This window comes from Astatotilapia calliptera, chromosome 12 (assembly GCF_964374335.1).
Source record: "Astatotilapia calliptera chromosome 12, fAstCal68.1, whole genome shotgun sequence".
NCBI lineage: Eukaryota > Metazoa > Chordata > Actinopteri > Cichliformes > Cichlidae > Astatotilapia > Astatotilapia calliptera.
The window spans coordinates 40,154,821-40,182,785 of NC_137433.1; the positions used below are offsets into that span (position 1 = coordinate 40,154,821).

The 27,965-nt window shown below is 45.4% G+C and overlaps 1 protein-coding gene across 2 annotated transcripts in view; it reads right to left on the minus strand.

Annotated features, from left to right (window-relative positions):
- Window positions 1–27,965, minus strand: part of LOC113033937 (disabled homolog 2-interacting protein-like) — a 36,978-nt gene that overhangs the window by 1,151 nt on the left and 7,862 nt on the right. The window contains exons 5-22 of one of the 2 annotated variants that reach the window (XM_026188145.2): window positions 23,031–23,098; window positions 22,692–22,801; window positions 15,325–15,469; window positions 11,031–11,203; window positions 8,976–9,247; window positions 8,689–8,897; window positions 8,451–8,595; window positions 8,181–8,325; window positions 7,870–8,106; window positions 7,229–7,418; window positions 6,913–7,148; window positions 6,592–6,683; window positions 6,020–6,502; window positions 2,239–2,519; window positions 1,938–2,051; window positions 1,739–1,861; window positions 1,586–1,665; window positions 201–288 (exon numbers count right to left, since the gene is read on the minus strand). In XM_026188145.2, coding sequence (XP_026043930.1) covers window positions 201–288; window positions 1,586–1,665; window positions 1,739–1,861; window positions 1,938–2,051; window positions 2,239–2,519; window positions 6,020–6,502; window positions 6,592–6,683; window positions 6,913–7,148; window positions 7,229–7,418; window positions 7,870–8,106; window positions 8,181–8,325; window positions 8,451–8,595; window positions 8,689–8,897; window positions 8,976–9,247; window positions 11,031–11,203; window positions 15,325–15,469; window positions 22,692–22,801; window positions 23,031–23,098 — 3,191 coding nt within the window. Of the gene's footprint in view, window positions 1–200; window positions 289–1,585; window positions 1,666–1,738; window positions 1,862–1,937; window positions 2,052–2,238; window positions 2,520–6,019; window positions 6,503–6,591; window positions 6,684–6,912; window positions 7,149–7,228; window positions 7,419–7,869; window positions 8,107–8,180; window positions 8,326–8,450; window positions 8,596–8,688; window positions 8,898–8,975; window positions 9,248–11,030; window positions 11,204–15,324; window positions 15,470–18,596; window positions 18,927–22,691; window positions 22,802–23,030; window positions 23,099–27,965 lie in introns of those variants that run through there. The other variant, XM_080308999.1, reaches the window with a different exon arrangement.

Here is a 27,965-nt window from a genome sequence, read left to right on the forward strand (position 1 = left end):
AAAACTCAGCTATGCTAGCTACTGTTAGCTTCATTCCGGGATGGAGAACAGCTCGAGACGTCTTTTAAGACGCCATAATGACGCTGGAGTAGCTTATGAGCACTTCCACCTGTTTCCACCATCACTGGGCAAAATATGGTCACTTCTACAGTCGTAAACTCTGAAGCTTCAAATACAGATTTCAGGTGATAGAGACGTACCTGTGCCTCTATAATCTTCTGCTTCGAGTCAACCACAGCCTGCATGTCAGAGTGATCCTTCTTTAACTCTTCCTCCACCGCCATCAACCTGCAGGTGATCAGACAGAGAGAGAGACAGGTGATCAGACAGAGAGAGAGACAGGTGATCAGACAGACAGACAGAGAGACAGGTGATCAGACAGAGAGAGAGAGACAGGTAATCAGACAGACAGACAAACAGAGAGACAGACAGACAGGTGATCAGACGGAGAGAGAGACAGGTGATCAGACAGACAGACAAACAGAGAGACAGACAGACAGGTGATCAGACGGAGAGAGAGACAGGTGATCAGACAGACAGACAAACAGAGAGACAGACAGACAGGTGATCAGACAGACAGACAAATGGAGAGACAAGTGATCAGACAGACAGAGAGACAGACAAAAGGACAGACAGACAAAAGGACGGACAGACAGACAGGTGATCAGACAGACAGACAAACAGAGAGACAGACAGATGATCAGACAGACAGATAAAAAGAGAGACAGACTGACAGGTGATCAGACAGACATTTGCTCAGACAGAGAGACAGACGGGCAGACAGACAGACGGACAGACAGACAGAGAGAAAGATGGACAGATGAATAGACAGAGAGACAAATAGACAGACAGGCAGGCAGAGAGACAGAAAGAGAGGCAGACAGACAGAGAGAAAGACGGACAGACAGAGAGACGGAGAGACAAACAGACAGAGAGACAGACGGGCAGACAGAGAGACAAACAGACAGGAATAGAGACAAACAGACAGAGAGACAGACGGGCAGACAGACGGACAGAGAGACAAACAGACAGGGAGAAAGACGGACAGACAGAGAGACAAACAGACAGGGAGAAAGACGGACAGACAGAGAGACAAACAGACAGGGAGAAAGACGGACAGACAGAGAGACAGACGGGCAGACAGACGGACAGAGAGACAAACAGACAGGGAGAAAGACGGACAGACAGAGAGACAAACAGACAGGGAGAAAGACGGACAGACAGAGAGACAAACAGACAGGGAGAAAGACGGACAGACAGAGAGACAAACAGACAGGAATAGAGACAAACAGACAGAGAGACAGACGGGCAGACAGAGAGACAAACAGACAGGAATAGAGACAAACAGACAGAGAGACAGACGGGCAGACAGACGGACAGAGAGACAGGCACCTGACAGGTGTCAGGTGAAGTTGATTATTTCTGACATCTGAATCGGTCGAGCTCAGTGGAGCTGGTGCTGCAGTTCACAGTTCAACCTCTAGGTGGCTGCTGAGAAGTCTTTTTCCTTGTTGTCTGTTTGCTAAGGTGAACAAACACAACCCTCAAGTACTGTTTCTATGGTAATGCACACAGGTGTTCCCACCTGCTGATGATGCTGTTCATCTGCAGGTCTTTGTCGTCCTGCAGTCTCCTTAGCCGACTCTCTGTGTCCTCCAAACGAGCCTAAAACACACGCACACTGCTATTGGTCTTGCTGTGTCATGTGACTGAGCTTCTCTGCAGGTGGGTCACAGACCTGGTACTCCTGCAGCATGCGCTGATTCTGCTGATCCTGGACCATCAGACGTGCTTCACACTCCTCCTGACGCAGTGCAGCAATGCGCAACTTCTCCTGCAGCAACGCAATCTCCTGCTGGTACTGCACACACACACATACCGTCAGAACCAGCAGGACCAGTAGAACCAGTGTTGACCCAGAACTTTGAGAACCTTACCTTCTCCACGAGGCTGTCATCATGGCGATCATCCTCAGCCTCACCATAGGAGGAGGTGGAGTTCATGTTGAGCAGCCAGGCTGCCGTACGGTCTAACGCGCAGGGAGACGGAGCCTGGACACACAAACACACCTGAACAGGTACCGCCCACGACCTTAGACAGTCCAGGTACGTCCTCTGGGTGGGTCACTTCAGAAAAAGCTTTAAACAAGTATGGAGGACCGCCTCCTTGCATCTGATCATTAAATCAGGAAAGCCTGAACAAAATGACTCCATGGTACCGTGGTAACAGCCTAGTTACCTTGGCAGCTGGCCGCTGCTTCTCAGGGCTATCTCCTTTGGACGATGACGACATCTGTCTGAGCCGCGACTGGCTGCTGGTTGGCCAATCAGGGCTCGATGACATCATGCTGCCAGAGGTGGGACGTGGGGGGTAGGCGGATCCTGCACCACTGCCGCCGCTGAGCATGCTGGGAGGCGTCCGGCCTCGAGGAGGTCCGGGTGGAGCTGAGGACGGAGGAGGAGGCTGATCAATTCGTCTCTGGGGGCCCGAGGAGTTCTGCCGAGGTGGGACGGAGCTACCTGAAAGGTGGGAGCAATCAAAGGTAAATCAGACCTGATCCTCAAACTTCAGGCCTCGTCCAAAAATATAAAGCAATTTGCTGGTTGTGAGTGTGATTGTAGCTAATGGCAAAAACCGACCCACCACTTTAATCACACTCTAGATCTTGGTTTTGGTTTTACCCAGCAGTCTTAGCTAATTATAGGCCAATCTCCAACCTTCCTTTATATCAAACATCCTTGAAAGAGTAGTTGTCAAACAGCTAACAGATCATCTGCAGAGGTTTATTTGAAGAGTTTCAGTCAGGTTTCAGAGCTCATCACAGCACAGAAACAGCTTTAGTGAAGGTTACAAATGATCTTCTTATGGCCTCTGACAGTGGACTCATCTCTGTGCTTGTCCTGCTAGACCTCAGTGCAGCGTTCGATACTGTCGACCATAATATCCTATTACAGCGATTAGAACATTCCACAGAAGAATTTTGAATTTTTCTAACAGGAAGCCAAAACAGGAGAAATCTGCTCTCTCTTTCTAGTCCCTGTCAGGACTTTTGCTGCAGCATTTTGGATTAACACAGCGCCAAATCACAACAACATTCGCCTCAAGGCGCTTTATATTGTGAGGTAGACCCTACAATAATACATACAGAGAAAAACCCAACAATCATATGACCCCCTATGAGCAGCACTTTGGTGACAGTGGGAAGGAAAAACTCCCTTTTAACAGGAAGAAACCTCCAGCAGAACCAGGCTCAGGGAGGGGCGGGGCCATCTGCTGTGATTGGTTGGGGTGAGAGAAGGAAGACAGGATAAAGACATGCTGTGGAAGAGAGACAGAGGTTAATAACAGATATGATTCAATGCAGAGAGGTCTGTTAATACATAGTGAGTGAGAAAGGTGACTGGAAAGGAAAAACTCAATGCATCATGGGAATCCCCCGGCAGCCTACGTCTATTGCAGCATAACTAAGGGAGGATTCAGGGTCACCTGGTCCAGCCCTAACTATATGCTTTAGCAAAAAGGAAAGTTTGAAGCCTAATCTTGAAAGTAGAGATAGTGTCTGTCTCCTGAATCCAAACTGGAAGCTGGTTCCACAGAAGAGGGGCCTGAAAACTGAAGGCTCTGCCTCCCATTCTACTTTTAAATACTCTAGGAACAACAAGTAGGCCTGCAGAGCGAGAGCGAAGTGCTCTAATAGGGTGATATGGTACTACAAGGTCATTAAGATAAGATGGGGCCTGATTATTTAAGACCTTGTATGTGAGGAGCAGGATTTTGAATTCTGGATTTAACAGGAAGCCAAAACAGGAGAAATCTGCTCTCTCTTTCTAGTCCCTGTCAGGACTCTTGCTGCAGCATTTTGGATCAGCTGAAGGCTTTTCAGGGAGTTTTTAGGACTTCCTGATAATAATGAATTACAGTCGTCCAGCCTGGAAGTAATAAATGCATGAACTAGTTTTTCAGCGTCACTCTGAGACAGGATATTTCTAACTTTAGAGATGTTGCACAAATGGAAGAACGCAGTCTTACATATTTGTTTAATATGTGCATTGAAGGACATGTCCTGGTCAAAAATGACTCCACGGTTCCTCACAGTGTTACTGGAGGCCAAGGTAATGCCATCCAGAGTAAGAATCTGATTAGATACCATATTTCTAAGATTTTCAGGGCCGAGTACAATAACCTCAGTTTGATCTGAATTAAGAAGCAGAAAGTTAGCGGCCATCCAGGTCTTTATGTCTTTAAGACATTCCTGCAGTTTAACTCATTGGTGTGTGTTATCTGGCTTCATGGACAGATAGAGCTGGGTGTCATCAGCATAGCAGTGTAAATGTATGCTATGTCTTCTAATGATGCTGCCTAAGGGAAGCATGTATACAGGGAGTGCAGAATTATTAGGCAAGTTGTATTTTTGAGGAATAATTTTATTATTGAACAACAACCATGTTCTCAATGAACCCAAAAAACTCATTAATATCAAAGCTGAATGTTTTTGGAAGTAGTTTTTAGTTTGTTTTTAGTTTGAGCTATTTTAGGGGGATATCTGTGTGTGCAGGTGACTATTACTGTGCATAATTATTAGACAACTTAACAAAAGACAAATATATACCCATTTCAATTATTTATTTTTACCAGTGAAACCAATATAACATCTCCACATTCACAAATATACATTTCTGACATTCAAAAACAAAACAAAAACAAATCAGCGACCAATATAGCCACCTTTCTTTGCAAGGACACTCAAAAGCCTGCCATCCATGGATTCTGTCAGTGTTTTGATCTGTTCACCATCAACATTGCGTGCAGCAGCAACCACAGCCTCCCAGACACTGTTCAGAGAGGTGTACTGTTTTCCCTCCTTGTAAATCTCACATTTGATGATGGACCACAGGTTCTCAATGGGGTTCAGATCAGGTGAACAAGGAGGCCATGTCATTAGTTTTTCTTCTTTTATACCCTTTCTTGCCAGCCACGCTGTGGAGTACTTGGACGCGTGTGATGGAGCATTGTCCTGCATGAAAATCATGTTTTTCTTGAAGGATGCAGACTTCTTCCTGTACCACTGCTTGAAGAAGGTGTCTTCCAGAAACTGGCAGTAGGACTGGGAGTTGAGCTTGACTCCATCCTCAACCCGAAAAGGCCCCACAAGCTCATCTTTGATGATACCAGCCCAAACCAGTACTCCACCTCCACCTTGCTGGCGTCTGAGTCGGACTGGAGCTCTCTGCCCTTTACCAATCCAGCCACGGGCCCATCCATCTGGCCCATCAAGACTCACTCTCATTTCATCAGTCCATAAAACCTTAGAAAAACCAGTCTTGAGATATTTCTTGGCCCAGTCTTGACGTTTCAGCTTGTGTGTCTTGTTCAGTGGTGGTCGTCTTTCAGCCTTTCTTACCTTGGCCATGTCTCTGAGTATTGCACACCTTGTGCTTTTGGGCACTCCAGTGATGTTGCAGCTCTGAAATATGGCCAAACTGGTGGCAAGTGGCATCTTGGCAGCTGCACGCTTGACTTTTCTCAGTTCATGGGCAGTTATTTTGCGCCTTGGTTTTTCCACACGCTTCTTGCGACCCTGTTGACTATTTTGAATGAAACGCTTGATTGTTCGATGATCACGCTTCAGAAGCTTTGCAATTTTGAGACTGCTGCATCCCTCTGCAAGATATCTCACTATTTTTGACTTTTCTGAGCCTGTCAAGTCCTTCTTTTGACCCATTTTGCCAAAGGAAAGGACGTTGCCTAATAATTATGCACACCTGATATAGGGTGTTGATGTCATTAGACCACACCCCTTCTCATTACAGAGATGCACATCACCTAATATGCTTCATTGGTAGTAGGCTTTCGAGCCTATACAGCTTGGAGTAAGACAACATGCATGAAGAGGATGATGTGGACAAAATACTCATTTGCCTAATAACTCTGCACTCCCTGTAATGTAAACAGAATTGGTCCTAGCACTGACACACACAAACACTTCCTGTTGCTTCTGACCCCCGACCCTGGACTCTACCTGTGAGTGTCTCGCTGAGGGACAGCGCTCGCCGCGAGTACTCCTCGCCACTGCTGCTGCTCGACATAGCAGACATCCTCTCCCCCCTCTCCCCCCCTGTCAGTCCCACTGACATCTGGGTAAGAAACGCCGGTTTGGTCACCATGGTGTTCCTGTCGTCTGCATTTCCCTGCGACCCCACCGAGCCGTCTGAGGGTGTGGCGTCGGCCTGCTGCTGCTGCTGTGGCTGCCGCGGTGATGTGGTGGTCATGTGATAGACGGGATTCTGGAAGGAGAGGGGGAGGAGCCCCGTCCTGCGCTGCCACTGACCATCGTCGAGGCCGTCGCCAGGGGAGGTGTCATGCAGGTCCACCAGAGACAAGCTGCGGCTCTCGTTGTTCAGCTCGGACCCCTCTCTCCGACCTCCATTGGTCATTTCAAACGCTGCCTCATTCTCATTGGACTCTGAGTAGGATGAGCTTGGTGCTGGAGAACCCTGCATGCCTGGAGAAAGTGACATCACAGGAAGAGTCAGGGGTGACAGAGTGGTGGAGAAATGGGAAAGTGGATAAAGAAGAGAGGTGAAAGGTCACCTGATGCAGGCTGTAGGCTCGACCCTTTAGTGACGAAAAACAAGTCTTTGTTCTCAGGAGTCGGCGAGGGGAGTCTGGTGAAATCCACCAATCTACACACACACACACACACACACACACACACACACACACACACACACACACACACACACACACACACACAGAGAGATAACACGTCAGATATTTAAGCCATGCATCAGCCAGACTCTTCCTGCGCTGGCATGCACAGACAACTGTGAGCATGTGCAGAAGCTCCATGTGAGAGCCCTCTCTGTTCACCACTGGGGATGCTAATGCTAACAGGAAACACAGGATGCTAACCCTCCATCAAGTCCCATGCTGCCCTGCAGGCCAACAGAGGGATTACAGGTCGCCAGAGGTGGAGAAAGGGGCGGAGACAGGGGGGCTGGGGAGAGAGGGGGCGGAGACACTACACGTTGAGGCTCTGGGGAAGAAACAGATACGCCCCCTGCACTGGCCACACCCCCTGGATTGGCAAGCGCTGCCGATACGTCTCTGAGGATTCGAGGAAGAGGGCCGAGCTTCGACAGGCACGACTGGAGAAAACAGAGAGAGAGAGCAGTCAGGGAGTTACCTGGGCAGGCAGGTGAGTCATCTGCCAAGACAGGTGCATTACCTGGTCGAGCTCAGTCAGCAGGGTGTGCAGGCTGGACAGCTCACGGCCGAGGTCGATGTACCCGTCAAAGCCGGCGGTGTGGTTCAGCCCGTCGGGGTTCGAGATCTCCTGCAGGAAGCGCTGCATGCTGCTCCACTGCCGCTCCACAAAGTCATTCATGAACAGCATGTACTCCTCCTTAGTGCCGAACCTGCGCGACAGGTAAGACCGCCAGCGTCAGCAGGTCAGCATGCACGCACGCATACAGTTGGCAGGTAGCCGTGCACAGTGCAGGTACAAAGACTTCAAAGTAAAAGCTCTGCACTACTTCAGAACAGGCTTGGTACGTCACAATAAAAGCCCTGGGCTTCTTCCAGAATACTGGTCCTGAACTCCTTTCAGAACTAAAAGCCTTCCACTCCTTCACCATAAATACTCATCACTCCTTCAGAATAAAAGTCCTTTAAAAAAAGCCCTAAACTGCTTTCAAAATAAATTCTTTTTAAAATTCTTTGCTCCTTTAGAATAAAAGCCTTGGAGTCCTTTCAAAATAAAAACCTGTATTCCATCAAAATAAAAGGCCTACACCCCGTTAGAAAAAAGGCTGCTGTCCTTTCCAAATAAAAGCCCTGTATTGTTTCACAATAAAAGCCGTGGCGTACTTGCTGAAGTTGGCAAGGTTCTGAATCACTTTGGCGATCAGCGTCAGGGTTCTCGCTGTGCGTTCATCAGGGTATTCCTGCATCAGGTCGAATAGTGATGGCGACATCACGGCCGGACACAGGAAGCGCAAGAACAGCGAGGCGCTGATGAGGCGCTCGCTGATGTCTGGCCGTCCTCGGTTGCCGCATTCCTGCCGCCATGACCCAAACACCTCCTTCAGCTCCCGGGGGAAGACCCTGAGTGACAATCGGCAAGAGTCAGCGTGTGCCGGCCTGGAGCGTCAGTGGTGTGCGTGATCGTGTGTGCGTACCTGTATGAGTCAAGAATTTTGCAAAATGCCAGCTCGCAGCACATCCTCAGGTTGGCCTGATGCTCCGCGAGGTCAGAGGTCGCACAGCGAGACGGGTCCACCTCACAGTTCTCATCAGACTCGTACAGAGCTTTGATGAACTCACCTGGACACACACACACACACACACACACACACACACACACACACACACACACACACACACACAGCTGATCAATAAATATCACAATAAGCACACTGGGGGGCGTGTGTGTGTGTGTGTGTGTGTACCAAGTGCATCCTGTAGGTATTTCTGTCCAATCAGCTTCAGGTATTCCTCAATGCTTTTGGTCGCCAATGTGTTCTCTCTAAAGATCAGCTGGTCGTTGTCACGGCAACGGTCCACCTCTGACATCATCAGGTCGGTCAGGAAGTCCTGCAGTGAGGGGTGAAAGGTCACTGGGCTGAAAGAAGAACAGGTGGTGGTGGCAGGCCAGGTGTAGAGTTCAGGTGTGGTGGGCGGGGTTACCTTGGCCTTGCCCGTGCTGTGCAGGATGTGCACGAGTGCAGCAGCGAGCTCCTCCTTCGCTCTCAGGCTGATTGAGGCCTCCAAGGTGGAGCAGAGCAGCAGGTAGTTGGAACTGATGTACTCCGCAAACTCTTTGTACTGCTCCATCGGCAGGATGACGATACTCTGGTAACGTGCTTTGACCCTCACTGTTGGCACAGACGACTTACCTGAAATCGGGTGGGACAGGTTAAGAGGGTGACACAAATGAGACACCTCAGCGCACGAGCCCGAGTGGATCTACATACCTCGGATTGTACTGGGCGTGCTCAGTGTGTACCACTTCTCCACCAGCTGTCTGCCAGTCACCGTGGCGACCGGGATGTTGACTAACCCGACGTAGCTGCTTTTGTCCTTCTTCCTCTTCCGGTCGGTGTCCTTGTACAGGTGCAGCGTGATGGAGGCGACAGGTGGGAGGCTGCTGAAATCGAAGCGCTCGCCCCAGAAGATGTTGTCAGTTTTCAGCTTACAGGACGTCCGAGCGTAGAGGCTATCGTCCAGACACAGCTCGCAGAAGTACCTGCAGTACATGTACTGTGATTAGTGGTCGGGTCGTGTGAAATGTCGTCCTCATGGATCGAAGGTGCAAACTGTAAAACTACACATAAACTAAGAATAAGTACAGCAGTACTGTGTTTGAATACAAATAAACAGATTCAGTAGTACACAGAATAAATAAATAAATACCTACAGTACTACAACTACTATCTGCAGCACACTTCAGCAATCTACAATATAAGTACTGCAATAGCTGTTTGCAGTAAAAGTACTCCATTATTATCTGCAGCACAAGTCCTGCAGTTATTATATGCAGTACAAGTACTATGATTACTGCAAGTGGTTTGAATCACAGTAATCTAATAGAAACATATTCATTTCGATTGCAGCAGTTTCCTGCTGCGTCAAGCAAAGTGCACGCCAGCGAGGGCGCGCGCACGCCGTGCTCATAGTACAACTGCTTTGAGTAAGTCATTTGTTTCATGTCTCTGTGGACCTCGGCAGGAGAGCTGTGCTGTGGAAACGTCACTAACTAAACAAAGTCAGAGATACGTGTTTGGAAATGACAGGAAGCTGGCGCATCTCGTACACGTACAGCAGCTGTAAAAATTGACTGCAGCACCCAGCGCGACACAGATGTTGGGTCCTTCGCTCTAGCTAGCGCCAGCACAGTGCGAGCCACGTCCACCTTTAGAAGGCGTAACATACATTTACACTGCTATGCAGATGACACCCAACTTTATGTGTCCACACACACTATCCGGTCGTTCAGTCTGACGTCACTGGGCCTAAACTCCGCTGCAGGTCCATATATCAAACGATCACTGTGGCATTACTGAGAGTTGAAAACTGTCTAAAGTCTTTCATCTTTAATAAAATGATCAGCGTTCTGCTCTACCAGGTGTAACAATTGAGTTTAACATCCAGGCATCCATGAAAACGGAATTTATGACATTTAACGGAGTTAGAAGTTAGCAGGGAGTTAGCTCGCTAGCTTCTATCTAAATACAATATAGCATGTCCTGACTGCGGGGTTTTGGAAACAAATTCAAACGTACAGCTCTGTTATCACTTCCAGCATAATTGAAGACAGAAAACTAAACAGCAGTGACGTTTGTAGGGTTACTGAAGTTGGGCTAGCTGGTATATAATGATGTGCTACGTGACCGCTAGCGACACAGCTATGTTAGCATAATATAAACAAGCTAACTTTTTTTCCACTCGATAAAAGTTAACGTGAGTGTTCTCGGTGGTCAGGAACAAATGTAATCACATGGCAGGATGCTGTAAAAGGACCAAACTTCAGCCAGGAGAACAACTGAGATAATCCACCCACAATACGAGGTTAGTCATTCATATACTGCTGCATGGGCTGGGCTGTAGTTACATCCTAAGGTTTTAAAAACTGAGCTTAAATAAATGATTAGCGGTAATAAAAGCCGAGGGAGGTCAACAGGGATCACTGACTGTTTTAGGAGCTTTTTGAGATCAAATAGAAGAAAATACAAAACATTAAACATGTTAACAACACAAAAGCCATATTAAACGCAGACTACTTTAGACCCGGAAGTAGGATTCGTCACGTCATCACTTAACGACCGGATTAGTTAAACTGCAGGAATGTCTGCGATACTCTAATTACTGCCGGTAGCACAAATGCTCTGATTACTACATGTAGTAGAAGTAATCTAGTTACTACCTGCACTAAACATAGTAGGATTACTGTTTGTGTTCTACTGTTTCCCTGCAGCTCACAGATGTAACTGTGATACTTGGAGCAGGTGGGCTGGTGCAGCGCCGCCTACCGTTTCTTGGCGGGCAGGTCTTTGGCCTCCACCACCCACACCGTCAGCACGTTCTCCAGCCGCCGGCTGTTGTCCTTGTTGGGGTGAACAGCACGTCGCAGGTTCTCCATCCATTTGTCTCTTTCTGCTGCTGAGCGACACGAGAAACACTTTGTTCCCGTCGAGGTTGTTACCTAGGAGACAGGCAACCACGGAGACACAAGAGGGCACCGATGTCAGCTGAGTGAAACCCTTGTGTCTTCCAACCAAACGCTGTCCCTCTGAGAGAGAAGCTTTGGATCGTTTTTGTGACCTGATTAACAAAACATGACAGAAAAATGTTTCCAACCATGAGAAAGTCCTGATGACGAGGGTTACAGTCAGAGCCATCTCGGATGATGACTCTGACCTCAACGTGTCTGATCAGGTAACATCTGTAGTTCCTGAAACTCTGTTTGCTGTTTGTGTGGATGAAATGCAGACGAGTCTCAGGGCCGCACGCAGCTCAACAAAGTCAGGCGTTCATCAGAGATAACACCGCCGAGGTTATCGGTTCTCTGTTAAGCCAGATTAGAGCTAGTGGTTTTATACAAAATGAGCACATTCCAATCAGAGACATTACCATTTGGTGATAAAGTCGCTAAACAATGTAAACATTTCTCTGTAAAATAATCTGAGAGGTGAAAGCAGCAGAAACTTTGCTTTGAAGATTTTCACTTTGAACTAAAGTGAATGATTTTGTTACTCAGCACGCTCAGTAAGGCGATGGCTGCACATCGGAGCTGTGAGACTTTAAACTTGATTTACAGCTCGATGAAGGAGACGTGGAAATCTGATGAAAATCATTGGTTGAACAGATGTTCTGTAATAATGTCACTTCCTCTGGTAGATTTGAAGGCGTTAAACGAGGCTGCGGTTATTCTGATAAACATTCTTTCAAAATAAAAGACATTTTGAAAGTTGAGATGAAAACCTGTAAAAAATAAATGAAAACAAGTTGGAAACTGATCCGTGTGAAACACAACAATGGATCTGATGGTGATCAGAAACCTCGATCACGAAGCTTCGTCATATTTGTGTTTTACAGTTGGGATTCTGCCCTGCCCTCTGCTGGAATTGTGAGGTAACGCAGGTCAATTCAATTCAGTTCAATGCAATTTTTTTTACACAGCGCCAAATCACAACAACATTCGCCTCAAGGCGCTTTATATTGTGAGGTAGACCCTACAATAATACATACAGAGAAAAACCCAACAATCATATGATCCCCTATGAGCAGCACTTTGGCGACAGTGGGAAGGAAAAACTCCCTTTTAACAGGAAGAAACCTCCAGCAGAACCAGGCTCAGGGAGGGGCGGGGCCATCTGCTGTGATTGGTTGGGGTGAGAGAAGGAAGACAGGATAAAGACATGCTGTGGAAGAGAGACAGAGGTTAATAACAGATATGATTCGGTGCAGAGAGGTCTGTTAATACATAGTGAGTGAGAAAGGTGACTGGAAAGGAAAAACTCAATGCATCATGGGAATCCCCGGCAGCCTACGTCTATTGCAGCATAACTAAGGGAGGATTCAGGGTCACCTGGTCCAGCCCTAACTATATGCTTTAGCAAAAAGGAAAGTTTGAAGCCTAATCTTGAAAGTAGAGATAGTGTCTGTCTCCTGAATCCAAACTGGAAGCTGGTTCCACAGAAGAGGGGCCTGAAAACTGAAGGCTCTGCCTCCCATTCTACTTTTAAATACTCTAGGAACAACAAGTAGGCCTGCAGAGCGAGAGCAAAGTGCTCTAATAGGGTGATATGGTACTACAAGGTCATTAAGATAAGATGGGGCCTGATTATTTAAGACCTTGTATGTGAGGAGCAGGATTTTGAATTCTGGATTTAACAGGAAGCCAAAACAGGAGAAATCTGCTCTCTCTTTCTAGTCCCTGTCAGGACTCTTGCTGCAGCATTTTGGATCAGCTGAAGGCTTTTCAGGGAGTTTCTAGGACTTCCTGATAATAATGAATTACAGTCGTCCAGCCTGGAAGTAATAAATGCATGAACTAGTTTTTCAGCGTCACTCTGAGACAGGATATTTCTAACTTTAGAGATGTTGCACAAATGGAAGAAAGCAGTCTTACATATTTGTTTAATATGTGCATTGAAGGACATGTCCTGGTCAAAAATGACTCCAAGGTTCCTCACAGAGTTACTGGAAGCCAAGGTAATGCCATCCAGAGTAAGAATCTGCTTAGATACCATATTTCTAAGATTTTCAGGGCCGAGTACAATACCCTCAGTTTGATCTGAATGAAGAAGCAGAAAGTTAGCGGCCACCCAGGTCTTTATGTCTTTAAGACATTCCTGCAGTTTAACTCATTGGTGTGTGTTATCTGGCTTCATGGACAGATAGAGCTGGGTGTCATCTGCATAGCAGTGTAAATGTATGCTATGTCTTCTAATGATGCTGCCTAAGGGAAGCATGTATAATGTAAACAGAATTGGTCCTAGCACTGAACCCTGTGGAACTCCATAATTAACCTCAGTGTGTGAAGAGGACTCTCCATTTACATGCACAAACTGGAGTCTATTAGATAGATATGATACAAACCACTGCAGTGCAGTACCTGTAATACCTACAGCATGTTCTAATCGCTCTAATAGGATATTATGGTCGACAGTATCGAACGCTGCACTGAGGTCTAGCAGGACAAGCACAGAGATGAGTCCACTGTCAGAGGCCATAAGAAGATCATTTGTAACCTTCACTAAAGCTGTTTCTGTGCTGTGATGAGCTCTGAAACCTGACTGAAACTCTTCAAATAAACCTCTGCAGATGATCTGTTAGCTGTTTGACAACTACTCTTTCAATGATGTTTGATATGAAAGGAAGGTTGGAGATTGGCCAATAATTAGCTAAGACTGCTGGGTCTAGAGATGGCTTTTTGAGTAAAGGTTTAACTACAGCCAGCTTGAAGGCCTGTGGTACATAGCCGATCATTAGAGATAGGTTGATCATATTTAAGATCGAAGAATTAATTAATGGCAGGACTTCTTTGAGCAGTTTTGTAGGAATGGGGTCTAAAAGACACGTTGATGGTTTGGAGGAAGTAATTATTGAAGTTAACTCAGAAAGATCAGTTGGAGAAAAAGAGTCTAACTTAACATCAATGGTACTAAGAGTAGCTGTAGATAATATTACATCTGTGGGATGATTACTGGTAATTTTTTCTCTAATGATAAAAATGTTATTTGTGAAGAAGTTCATGAAGTCATTACTAGTTAACGTTAAAGGGATTGTTGGCTCAACAGAGCTCTGACTGTTTGTCAGCCTGGCTACAGAGCTGAAGAGAAACCTGGGGTTGTTCTTATTTTCTTCAATCAGTGATGAATAGTAAGATGTTCTGGCTTTGTGGAGGGCTTTCTTATAAAGTAGCAAACTATTTCTCCAGGCTAAATGATGATCCTCTAAATTTGTGACACGCCATTTCCTCTCCAGATTACGAGTCATCTGCTTTAGGCTACGTGTTTGAGAATTATACCACGGAGTCAGGTACTTCTGATTAGAGACCTTAGTTTTCACAGGAGCTACAGTATCCAGAGTCGTACGTAGTGAGGAGGTGAAATTATTAACAAGATAATCGACCTCTGTTGGAGCAGCGTTCAGATAGCTGCTCTGCTCTGTGTTGGTACAGGGCATTGAAGATGATAACAGTGGGTGGATTATATTCTTAAACTTAGTTACAGTGCTTTCAGAAAGACATCTACTGTGATAACGTCTACTCTCCACCGCTGTGTAATCAATTATTGTAAATGTAAATGTTATCAGGAAATGATCAGACAGCAGAGGGTTTTCAGGAAACACTGTTAAATGTTCAGTTTCTATGCCATATGTTAAAACAAGATCTAGAGTGTGATTAAAGTGGTGGGTGGGTTCTTTTACATTTTGACAGAAGCCAATTGAGTCTAATAACAGATTAAATGCCATGTTGAGGCTGTCATTTTTAGCATCTACATGGATGTTAAAATCACCCACAATAATTATTTTATCTGAGCTCAGAACTAAATTAGATAAAAAGTCTGAGAAATCAGACAAACTCTGTGTAAGGCCCAGGTGGACGATAGATGATAACAAGTAAGACTGGTTTCTGAGTTTTACAGCTGGGGTGGACGAGGCTAAGCATCAGGCTTTCAAATGAATTAAAAGTCTGTCTGGGTCTTTGGTTGATTAATAGGCTGGTGTAATAGGCAGGCACAGAGCAGTATGTAAATGATTGTGTTGGGACACCTCGGTTTTGGGAGTGCTGCAGTTTGTGTGTGTTGTTTGCGTCACCTCGAAGCAGTAGTCCTGTCCCAGCAGGGATGAGTGAACCGGCTTAATAATCACTGATTGGTCCATCCTGAGCTCGAGAGACGATACACAGCCAGTGCTTAGCAACGACTCCTGGCTACCGCAACGCAGCCGACGCATCACACACCTGAAACAAACATACACAGTGTGATTACTAACAGGACAGGAAGACGCACTCATCGAGTTTCCAGAGGCATGGATCCCAAACCTGGATTGTCAGAGAAGTCTAGGACGTCTCCTGGACGTCTCCAGGGACACAAAGAAGGTGATCTACACTGAAAAATGAACATGAGATTTGACTTGGATCTGACAACAGAGACCGAGTGATGCAGCGAGTGTGATCAGGTTCACCTGGAGCTGTAGAGCAAGGTGGAGCTGAAACAACTGTCGGGCTGAAGCTCAGGAGGTCAAGGAGAACCTAATCAGGACCTCTGATTGGTTCAGCACAAGCCAATCAGTTTGATACTTTTCAAGACATTTGAGGTGTCATAAAGTAAAGTTACATTTAATAAAAGAAGGCGGTTCTGAAGTATTACAGTGTGACGCGGCGTTAGAAACAAATGTACGAGCCAGTGATGGAGTAAAAGCTCAGGATTCATATTCAGCCAGAGTCATTTCATCTGCTTCCAAACTTTGCTGCAGCACATGTGATTACACGTACAGATGTCATGCTGGGCTTGGTGCTTCCTGTTGCATCGTGAGATGATGCTCCTCATTGGCACACCTGGACTTCATGTCTGACGCTCTGAAATGGGTCTGAGGTGCTGCCCCTCAGAAGAAAGTGGCATTTTAGGGAAGGGTTTTTCAGGTAGAGGATGCAGGCTGAGTATGAATATGGATTATTCTGAGCTGTGAATCATGCACAGCTGCTCTCGTAAAGCCCGAGAATTAAAACAAAGGGCACCTCTGGGAAAGATCCCGTTGCGGTGCCTCGATGCTCCACCAGCCTCTGAGGCCACGTTCATCACTGAGCGAGGAGACCTCTGCATGTCTCCACCACACAGGCCTCCATTCGTTACATAACTCACTCCTCCACGGAGCTGTTAACAAGCAGAAACCCAGCTTCCTGTCCTCCGGACCGAACACAACCACAGCAGCTCTGACGGAGCGCGCAGGGAGGCAGCCACCACACGCCGACCTGATTAACTCCGATGCAGAAAACAAAGCTGATCTCGGCTTCTCCACAACATTTATTTATTTATCATGTGCAAATGTGTCACAGTTCAGGGAGAGGCTGCAGAGCTTACAGAGTCAGTGTGAACGGACACGGTCACAGTCTGATCACTGACAGACGTAAACACGACAACAGGAAGTACGAACGATGACCAGCAGCCGACTGTCCGATGGACAGCCCTCCTCTCACCTCAAACACCCCATCCAGTAGTTTTGGTGTATTTGGACACTGAGAGCCAAATGCACTCGTCCACACACCTGCAGTTCCTCTGCCATGCAGCAGAGGCAGCAGTGAGTCAGTCCCTACAAACTGCCATGTTGAAATAAACATGTTTACAGCTTGATACTCAAGCTTCCTCCTTCATAACACGTGCACAGGAAAGCATGTTGTTATAACTCAAACGTTTTAGTCTGCAATGTTAGGGGCGTGGCCTTTTTGACAATAATATGGCTGCTGTGAGGTTACTGTACTAACAGACCATTCATGAAGGCTGTGCAATTTGATTTGATGTCACTCTTGCTAAATGATTCTGCTAGCATTAGCATTAGCACCTCTGGAAACATGAACATGGAGGCATCACTAACCAGTGAATGACATCATGGCAATGCTGTGATTTGGTACGTTGAACTGAAACTGTGTGACGATATTTCCATCACAGCGTCCGATCCACTGCACGCCACCTCCCCAGAACCCTCCCCCTGCTTCCCGCTCCTCTCAGACTGTGACTGGACCTTCTCTTCCATGACAACCATCACTTTTTATCCAATGAGACCTGAATAATACCTGGGCTCATTTCCTCACTCCTAACAAATCACAGCAGAGTCTCCCCCTGCTGGACTGCAGGTTTAAGGCACCGTGGCCTGTCGGTGTCTGAGGTGGACAGGTCAACACTAAGCAGTGATGATGATTGGCTTCCTGTTAAATCCAGAATTCAAAATCCTGCTCCTCACATACAAGGTCTTAAATAATCAGGCCCCATCTTATCTTAATGACCTTGTAGTACCATATCACCCTATTAGAGCACTTCGCTCTCGCTCTGCAGGCCTACTTGTTGTTCCTAGAGTATTTAAAAGTAGAATGGGAGGCAGAGCCTTCAGTTTTCAGGCCCCTCTTCTGTGGAACCAGCTTCCAGTTTGGATTCAGGAGACAGACACTATCTCTACTTTCAAGATTAGGCTTCAAACTTTCCTTTTTGCTAAAGCATATAGTTAGGGCTGGACCAGGTGACCCTGAATCCTCCCTTAGTTATGCTGCAATAGACGTAGGCTGCCGGGGATTCCCATGATGCATTGAGTTTTTCCTTTCCAGTCACCTTTCTCACTCACTATGTGTTAACAGACCTCTCTGCACTGAATCATATCTGTTATTAACCTCTGTCTCTCTTCCACAGCATGTCTTTATCCTGTCTTCCTTCTCTCACCCCAACCAATCACAGCAGATGGCCCCGCCCCTCCCTGAGCCTGGTTCTGTCGGAGGTTTCTTCCTGTTAAAAGGGAGTTTTTCCTTCCCACTGTCGCCACAGTGCTTTCTCATATGGGGTCATATGATTGTTGGGCTTTTCTCTGTATGTATTATTGTAGGGTCTACCTCACAAAAAAGCATCTTGAGGCGACTGTTGTTGTGATTTGGCGCTGTGTAAATAAAATTGAATTGAACTGATGATAAACAAGATGATGATGACCCTCTTTAGCTTTTTATACACACACAGCAGGACGGGTGTGTTGCTCGGTTAGCTCGTCATCTTGTCTTAACAAGCTGGTTATATGGCTAATGCTGCATGTCTGTGTGTGTCTGTGTGTAACCTTGCTATGCTGTGTGCTACACACAGGAACACAGCATAGCACGCTAGCTATGTGCAGATTGCAGCCATGCTAACGCACACACAGAAACGAATCATGCATGGAAATGCAAATCAGGTGGAAGACGGCAGCATGCACGCACCTCCCCAACACACACACACACACACACACACACACACACACACACACACACACACACACACACACACACACACACAAAGCAAAAATCCACTGCAGCACATTTTTCTGATCGGAGGACAAAGAGGATCAAAGACACTCACCGAGCATCCTGCTGAGGAGGAGGAGGAGACAGCTATAAATTCATGGCCTCCTTCAGCAGCGAGCAGGAGGAAGAGGAGGAGGAAGATGGAGAAGCTGCTGATGCTGTGTGGATGAACCTGTCTGTCTGTCTGTGTGTGTTTGCTGTTTCTGATGCTTCACAGCTTCAGCCCTCCCTCCCCTTCCTCACTCTCTCTCTCTCTGTCTGTCTCTATGTGACTCACCCCCCTTGTCTGTCAGCTCTTGCCCCTCCCCTGCAGTGAGGCTGCCCTACTTCCTCCCTCTCTGCTCCTCTTTATCCTCCTTGTCTCCTCTGCTGGCCTGTCAGGGGTGCCCCCCCCCAGCAGCGCACATGTACGATACGTGTTGATGTGTTAAACAGGCTGCGGTTACACGCGTGTTATTGCAGCCGCTCTGAGCTTCTTCTTCTCTGGTCCTGTACGCACACACTTCCTGTCTGCAGCAGAAAGTGGAATTTTCCATTTGGTGTCATCGAGGCAGGAATCAAACGCCGCATCTCTCCCCGGTTTTATATCAACACCAACCTCCACACGCAGCCGCTCAGACGCTGCTGCATACGCTCGCGCCCAGCTTTAACTCAGGCGTTCATAAAAGTTTGGTTTTAATACTTCACGAACATGTTTACACACAATCCCCAAAGGCACTGGACTGTCACCTGCCTGAAAGGTGAAGCCTGTTCCCTCATCATTCCAGGACTAATGAAGCTGATAACAGATAACAGAGCTGATATAACCGTTAACTGTAAGCACGACATGAAAGATGTCAGTGAGGAGGCCATCACTAGGCTGATAATACAAGAATAATCAGAGAGCAGAAACAACAATGAGAGCAGTGAGCAGCTCAGAAGAGTGGATGATGACAGATTTATTAAAATGATTGGAAACATAAGCCAGGTCAGGAACATGGCAGGAGCATCGCTGGGAAGCTGTAGACCAAGAGACAGAGAGTTTACAACAAGGTGCAAACCTCTAGGTGCACTCAGGAAGAACACACTGTAATACATCTAACAAAGGCTTGATGCACACTCGGTCATCCAGGTAGGTACATCCCAAAGGTTGATTCTGTTCACCTGGACGTTTTCAGTGGGAGAAACGTTTCATCATCATCAGGTGACTCCTTCAGACTCAGCTGACTAAACCTCATAAACAGTATATCTGCACAATGACTGAAGCTAGCATGTTGTCACTGCTCAGTGACAAAAACACTTGAGCCCCTGAAATGAGACCCAGGAAGTAGCTACAGGAAGAGGGTGATAGACTGTCTGAAGCAGTTAGAACAAGACAAGGCTATCGACCAGACCTCATACCAGAGCCACACCAAGTCTGTATGGTTTACTGAAGATACATAAACAGGGTGCACCTTTAAGACCGATTGTCTGCATGATCAACTAGGTCACCTATAACATCTCCAAGCTTCTGGCTTCGATCCTCAACCCGTTGGTAGGCAGCTCTGAACACCACATCCAGAACATCCTGGATTTTGTTGAGAAGGTGAGAGATGTCATTATGGAGGCAGATGAAACCATGGTCTCATATGACATTACATCTCTCTCCACTTGCATCCCAGTCACGGAAGCGTTGGAGGTAGTTCGTAAGAGACTACAGGATGACACCAACCTCAGCAACAGGACCACTCTCAGCATCCACCAAGTGTGTTTGAACTGTGTCTTCATTCCACCTACTTCACATACAAGGCTCAGTTCTACAGGCAGAAACATGGGTGTGCCATGAGCTCCCCAGTTTCACCCATCGTGTTACTGTAAGGTGACCTTGAGGGTCTGAAAGGCACCTATAAATAAAATGTATTATTACTATTATTATTATCGTGGCCAATTTGTACATGGAAGAAGTGGAAAAGAGGGCTTTGCTATCCTACCCTGGAACACCACCAAGCCATTGGTTCAGGTATGTGGATGACACCTGGGTGAAAATCAAATCTCAGGACGTACCACATTACCACATTAACTCGGTGGACCGACACATCAAATTCACCAGGGAGGATATGAACAGTGGCAGGTTAGCCTTCTTAGACTGTGAGATTTCCATCAGTAATGGGGGACATCTAAAAGCTGACGTGCACCGTAAACCTTCACATATGGATCAGTATTTAAGGTTTGACTCTCATCATCCACTGGAGCACAAACTGGGTGTCATCAGGACGCTACAACACAGAGCGAACACCATCCCCACTGACACAGCAGCCAGGGAAGCAGAAGAACATCAAGAAGGTCCTGAGTAAATGTGGTTATCACAGCTGGACTTTTGTCAAAGCTGGGAAGGCTCCTAAAGAAAGCTCCAGCTGATCCAGGAGAGAAGGACAACCGCTGCCCAAGCGAAAACCTGTAGTGATCCCGTACATGTCAGGAGCAGTTGAGACGCATTTTATCTAAACACCGCGTCTCTGTGGCTTTTAAACCCCAAACACGCTGCGCCAAAAACTGGTCCACCCCAAGGATCGGGTCGCCCGACACAAACAGAGTAACATGGTGTACGCTGGTAAGTGCAGGAGGATTGGCAGGATTTATACATCGGGGAAACCAAACAACCTCTGGCTACAACACAGAAGAGCCACCTCGTCAGGCCAGGACTCTGCAGTCTATTCACACCTACAGGCCAGTGGCATCTAAAGATGTGTTTGTGCACATGAAGTTGAGAGAAAGTTGTATGATGGAGAGAAAAGATGATGGTCTAAAGCATCCATTTGTCTAACATGATGGCGGCAGCATCATGGCGTGGGCATGTCCGGCTGCAAGGAAGCTGCTCTTTGGTGGTTACTGATGACAGCGCTGTGCTCTGTGGGTACGGAGCCAAAGCAAACTGCAAAAAACCCAACAAATGAGATACTCTTAAAGTCAGTCAGCTGATCTCAGGTCAGCTGACCAGATTTTCAGGGATTTAATACAAACTACAGTGACCTGCAGAGCATCTCAAGGAGGAACCAGCATGTGGTCCATGGGTACCTGATACAGTCACTGGCAGCAGAGGATTTTCATCCAAGTATTAAATGCAATCTTCTTATATAAAACCTAGAATAGAGGACTGTGTCTGATTGCTGAGTTAGTAATAAGGTTGGATTGTTAAAACTTTCGTGAACTGCAGCAGCATCATGAATTTTCACCGTAGGTTCCTTTGAGCCGTGAAGTTAGGGACAGTTACAGATTTGGGGGCTCGTCCAGGATACGAGCCTCATCATGCTGCACATCGAGTTTTGGGGATTTGGTACTCTGTGTCCTTACTGGCACTCCACAAGAGGAAATTTCAAAGCATACAGGATTTCACTTGGGAACAAACTGTAGTGTATTACTGCAATGAAACAGCTCAGATTAAATCTTGACAAACTCAGAGACCTGAGCGCTGCCGCACCATGCTGAATACTCAGGTGGTCATAAACTGACAGCGTCATGGAACGGCTGTGTGCAGGCAGGAAAAGGACCCAAAATGCAGACTCAACTGAGGCAAAACTTAAACTCAAAATGGCAGCTTTTATTGCTGAACAGAAATCTCAACAAAACCTAAACTGGGAAGAATCTAACAAAACACACACATGAAGACGCAAGGAGAAACACACAGCATGAGGGAGATCCCGACACAGAGAAACACAGGGCTTAAATACACTGGGAAATAACGAGGGGAATGAGACACAGAAGGGGAGCACAGGTGGGAGAAACAGACACAACGACAGCCAAGGGAAGCGAAACACATTCACGTAGGACACAAACCTTCAAAGTAAAACAGGAAATGTAACACAGAAACGCAGACTTCACTAGGGGATACAGCTGACAGGGGAGACAGAGCAACATAAAGGAGGCACAGAGGGCAGCTACTAAATACTCAGAAAACTACGACACTACACTCTATAGAATAAACCGGGGCAACAAAGAAGAAACTCAACACTGGGTCAGGAGACCCAGGATCCTGACAGACAGAGACCTGTGGTCTTCACTTTTATAGCACGCTGTAAATTATAGCAGGTTTACTCACAACACAGAGGATCAGTCATATGACATTAAACTGACAGGCTGTACTTGTACAACAAAGTAAGTGATCCCAGTGGAATTCTGGGTAACTGACTGTTACCTAGTGTCAGCTGCATTGATCTGCCCGGTCTGTAAGCTGCTGTGACGAGACAGTTTGGGCTGAGATCGAGTCCGACGCAGCGACTGCTTCAACCTGCGAGACAGAAAACCCTGAAGAAGAAATCGGGTGAAGCCGTATTAGCTGCTGTGATCAATGAGCGATGTTAAATTCACAGATATTCGATGGAGTTTGGTGTGGAGATAAATCCCACCAGCAGGTGGGGTCAGTCAGTTAATCTACAGCTGACAGCAGCTCAACTCCTGTTGCCATGGAAACAACAGGCTGATCTCAGCAGGCGAGAGAGAGAGTGTGTGTGTGTGTGAGGGAGAGAGAGCTCACCGTCACTCTGGCGGTGGGTGTGTCGGTAGTGGAGGCACTGGGCATGCTCTGTCTGCGCACCCCCATCTCTGAAACAGACAGAATGCATCATGGGAGCATTTGTAGTTTTTATCATCAATCAGCTGCCACGTTCTGCTGTTGCCATGGTAACTACCAGCGGTGAAGGAGAATTGTTGTTTTTTTAATTAAATTGTTTGATTAAATAAGTTTGATCAAACCTTTCATGTGATTTTAGTTGAACTTAAGTTAATTTATATTGTTTTTACATTTAAAATAACTTCATTTTGTTGTTGCGCAACATCTCTAAAGTTAGAAATATCCTGTCTCAGAGTGACGCTGAAAAACTAGTTCATGCATTTATTACTTCCAGGCTGGACGACTGTAATTCATTATTATCAGGAAGTCCTAAAAACTCCCTGAAAAGCCTTCAGCTGATCCAAAATGCTGCAGCAAGAGTCCTGACAGGGACTAGAAAGAGAGAGCAGATTTCTCCTGTTTGGCTTCCTGTTAAGTCCAGAATTCAAAATCCTGCTCCTCACATACAAGGTCTTAAATAATCAGGCCCCATCTTATCTTAATGACCTTGTAGTACCATATCACCCTATTAGAGCACTTCGCTCTCGCTCTGCAGGCCTACTTGTTGTTCCTAGAGTATTTAAAAGTAGAATGGGAGGCAGAGCCTTCAGTTTTCAGGCCCCTCTTCTGTGGAACCAGCTTCCAGTTTGGATTCGGGAGACAGACACTATCTCTACTTTTAAGATTAGGCTTAAAACTTTCCTTTTTTCTAAAGCATATAGTTAGGGCTGGACCAGGTGACCCTGAATCCTCCCTTAGTTATGCTGCAATAGACGTAGGCTGCCGGGGGATTCCCATGATGCATTGAGTTTTTCCTTTCCAGTCACCTTTCTCACTCACTATGTATTAACAGACCTCTCTGCACTGAATCATATCTGTTATTAACCTCTGTCTCTCTTCCACAGCATGTCTTTATCCTGTCTTCCTTCTCTAACTCCAACCGGTCGCAGCAGATGGCCCCGCCCCTCCCTGAGCCTGGTTCTGCCGGAGGTTTCTTCCTGTTAAAAGGGAGTTTTTCCTTCCCACTGTCGCCAAAGTGCTGCTCATAGGGGGTCATATGATTGTTGGGTTTTTCTCTGTATCTATCTTTGTAGGGTCTACCTCACAATATAAAGCGCCTTGAGGCGACTGCTGTTGTGATTTGGTGCTGTGTAAATAAAACTGAATTTTGATTTTTTAATTTTATTATATGCTTTGATTTAGTTTTGTTTAGTTAAATATTTAATTTTATTTTCCTGTTTGTACCCATTTGTGTCCCAACTTGACTGAACCTTTATGTGTTTATATTTAAATTATAAAACAGAAATGATTCAAAAAGAGAAACCAATAAATAAAAAGTATTTCTCTTGTTTGATTTCTTTATTTGTGGACAGCTGCATGTTCTGTGTAGTTATTTTAAATTCAGTTCAAAATAAACATGAAACCAATTAAAAACTTCTACATAAATCTGTTTTAATATATTTGAATGTGAGTTTGTTTTTTTCAGCAGAGAGTAAAATCCTCCAATCACAGAGCACAAATTCTTTGTTCTGTTGATAAAAGTTACTGATGAGAGTTACTGATTAACTGTTTGATGGTCTGGGTTTTATTAAATCTGATCAGTTTTTCTGATGAAAGCCAATTCAGAATAATTAACTGTGGTTTGCATGTCCTCCCCGTGTTTGCGTGGGTTCTCTCCGGGTACTCCGGCTTCCTCCCACCGTCCAAAGACATGCAGCTTGTGGGGACAGGTTAATTGAATAATCCAAATTGCCACTAGGTATGAATGTGCGAGTGAATGGTTGTCTGTCCCTGTGTGCTAGCCCTGCGACAGACTGGCGACCTGTCCAGGGTGTACCCTGCCTCTCGCCCTATGACAGCTGGGATAGGCTCCAGCGCCCCCCGCGACCCTGAAAAGGACAAGCGGAAGCGAATGGATGGATGGATGGATGGATTAAATCTGTACGAGAAAATTAATTTATGAATTCATTCCTTAATTCTTTTATTTGTTTAGACATAAGTAACATTTTTAGTTCATAGTTTTGTGTGAAAATAAAAACAGTATTTATAAATCAGTCATTCCATCGTGATGGAAATTTCTTCATGTGTTGATCACATGTTTTACTAATATCACTTTTGTTTCATTTAGTTATAAACATATAGGATAGCATCATAAATGTGGTTTATCACAGTGAGTGGGACAAGGGGGGTGGAGGGTGTGTGGATAGATAGTGGGGGCCCCCCTGCTGATCTCAGGGAGAAGGCAGGTGACATAGTCGCCATTCTCTTTGCGGGAATGTCTTTGTCACTGTGTTCGTATATAAGTAGTTGCATGTGGTCACATGTGTAGCAAAGATACAGCTCAGTAAACATGAAGAACAAGAACTGAGTTTAGTACTTTTCTCTGGATCCTGTATGCGATTAATGATTCAGAAATGGTTTTTTAAATAAAATTATTAAATAAAGAGTACTTTAGTATTGTCTTAATGAATAAAATAATTAAAGATCGAATTTAACGTAAAACAATTTTTCAATTTGTTCGTGTTTAAGCTCAAAGTCAGGAGTATCCACACCCACAGACAGTCGTTCCACCTCCTATTAATCCTGTCTTACAGAAACTGCACAGCAGGAGGCACTATGAGCTTGTCCTCACTGACCAATAGAGAAGTTAGCAAAATGATTACTTGTTTTCATAAACTCAACTCAGTAATGTACAGCACCAGCAAGTAAAGCGTTTCATGAATTAATAATTAATGATAAACTATACAATAAATGGTGGTCCCACTGCTCCTTTTCTATACAGTTACCTTTTCCTGTTAGCTACTAGATTTGCTATCGTATTTACTATTAAATTTACTATTAAATTTGCTAATGGATTAGCTTTTCCATCTACCCTTTCTGTGGCTATTTTAGTCCTTGGAGAAAAACCAATCCAGTTAAGCATGCAGTGCAACGTAAGCAGCTGTCTGATTGATTAGCGACACATAGGCTAGCTACGTGTTGCTGTTTGCTGTGAACGACTTTTCCAAGGAGATGTTTTAAAGTGTTTGTGCTGCTGCTTGGATATTAAGCCTTGCCTATCACTCTCTGAAAATGTACAGCGTGGACAAATGATGCATACAAAGAGAAACGGCAGTGAAATGGAGACCTGTGACTAGATACAGGTGGACTTAGCCTGACCTGATATAACACGTTGGAGGTAACATGGCTAACGCTAGCATCCCTGCATGTAGCCCCATCCTTGTAGGCTCATGCTAGCTTATGAATGTATGCATGTTATGAGTGTAGTTAGTGGTTACTTAGCATGTATTTAGTGTATAGTGTTGTGTGGTTAAAGGTTAGTTAGTGTGTAGTTAGTGTGTAGTGTTGTGTAGTTCGTGATTAGTTAGCGTGTAGTTAAAGGTTAGCGTGTAGTTAGTGTGTAGTGTTGTGTAGTTAGTGGTTAGTTAGTGCGTAGTGTACTCATTGTTCTGTCTCGTGTGTCAGTGACGGCACTGCTGAATGTCACTGTAGCTGTTAAGAAGAGTCCAGTTTGAATGTTTGTAATAAACAGAGTGTGAAGCTTAAATTAAACTGTTATTTTTAACCAACCTGTCTCATGCTGTGCAGCTTTCCAACCCACTTACTGGGCTTCATGCTTGGGCTAAAGCCAAGAAAACCTGCAGACTGTATTTATAGGAAATATGTTTTGATTTCCATGCCACCCTAAGAAGAATTCTCTAGACCCGCCCCTGGAACCAGCACCAAGGTGTGGGAGCAATGGCTCTAACCTGGAGCCGTTCCAACAGATGCTCTCTGTAGACACAGTCGCATCACCCTGCACGTTTCACTGCACGACTAGTTTGGTTTTTTTCTACAAGAGCTTAAAGTGTCGCAGAAAGGCTGAATGCACAAGCTAATCCCATAACTGGAAAAGCTTTGGGAAAGATTTAGGAAGAGAAGTGGAACTGGAAAGGAGGAGAGGAATCAGGATTTCAAATCACAATTTAAAAATTATTTTGGAAATCAGCTGTTTAATTGTGAAATTTGGAAATGTTTAGATTTTTTCTGTTGACAGCATTTTTTTTTCTTTTCAATTTCTAATTTTTATTATTGGATTAATAGTTGGTTTATATATATATATCGACATATATCTATATATATCTATATCTATATCTATATATATATATATATATATAAAAATATATAGTCTCTTCCTATTACGCAATACATGACCACATAATGAAGCACTTTAGTATCCGATACAACACATTTAAAATGATTTGTACTTTAACCTCCTAGGACCTGGTGTCCACATATGTGGGCATCACATTTTGGGTTGTCTAGACCAAAATACAAATTTTTGCTCTACAAGGGCCTGATATCCACTTACGAGGACATTATACTACCACTGTTCCATCAAAGTTTAAAACAAATGTCCTCATACGTGGCTCTCATTTTTCATAGGAACAAAAGTTGGGTAAAAAAAAAAAATCTGGTGTTTCTTTGTTTTTACATCGATCGGGTCCCAATCAGCCCAAATATCAAAGAGAAATTAAAAATGCTGCCGTGGAAGAGTTCAGGTCTTAGGAGGTTAATATTAATCTGTGACATCATCTATGACCGCGCTGATAAACTTTATTTAACCTGACGCGTCTCAGTGACCTGACATGGATCATACTTTCACCTGTCTCTGTGACCTTTGACCTCCGGACAGTAATATCCACCTACAGTCTCTCCACCCTCTGAGCTCCTAAGGAGTCGTCTGCCATGTTGCCATGGTAACACAGATTATGAGATTAATAATGTGACATGATGTGATGAAGCAGACGCTCTAATCCGGCTGCGCTCACACGAAAAACACACAAGCACTCGCCGCCGCTTCTTTTTCTTTTCTTACCA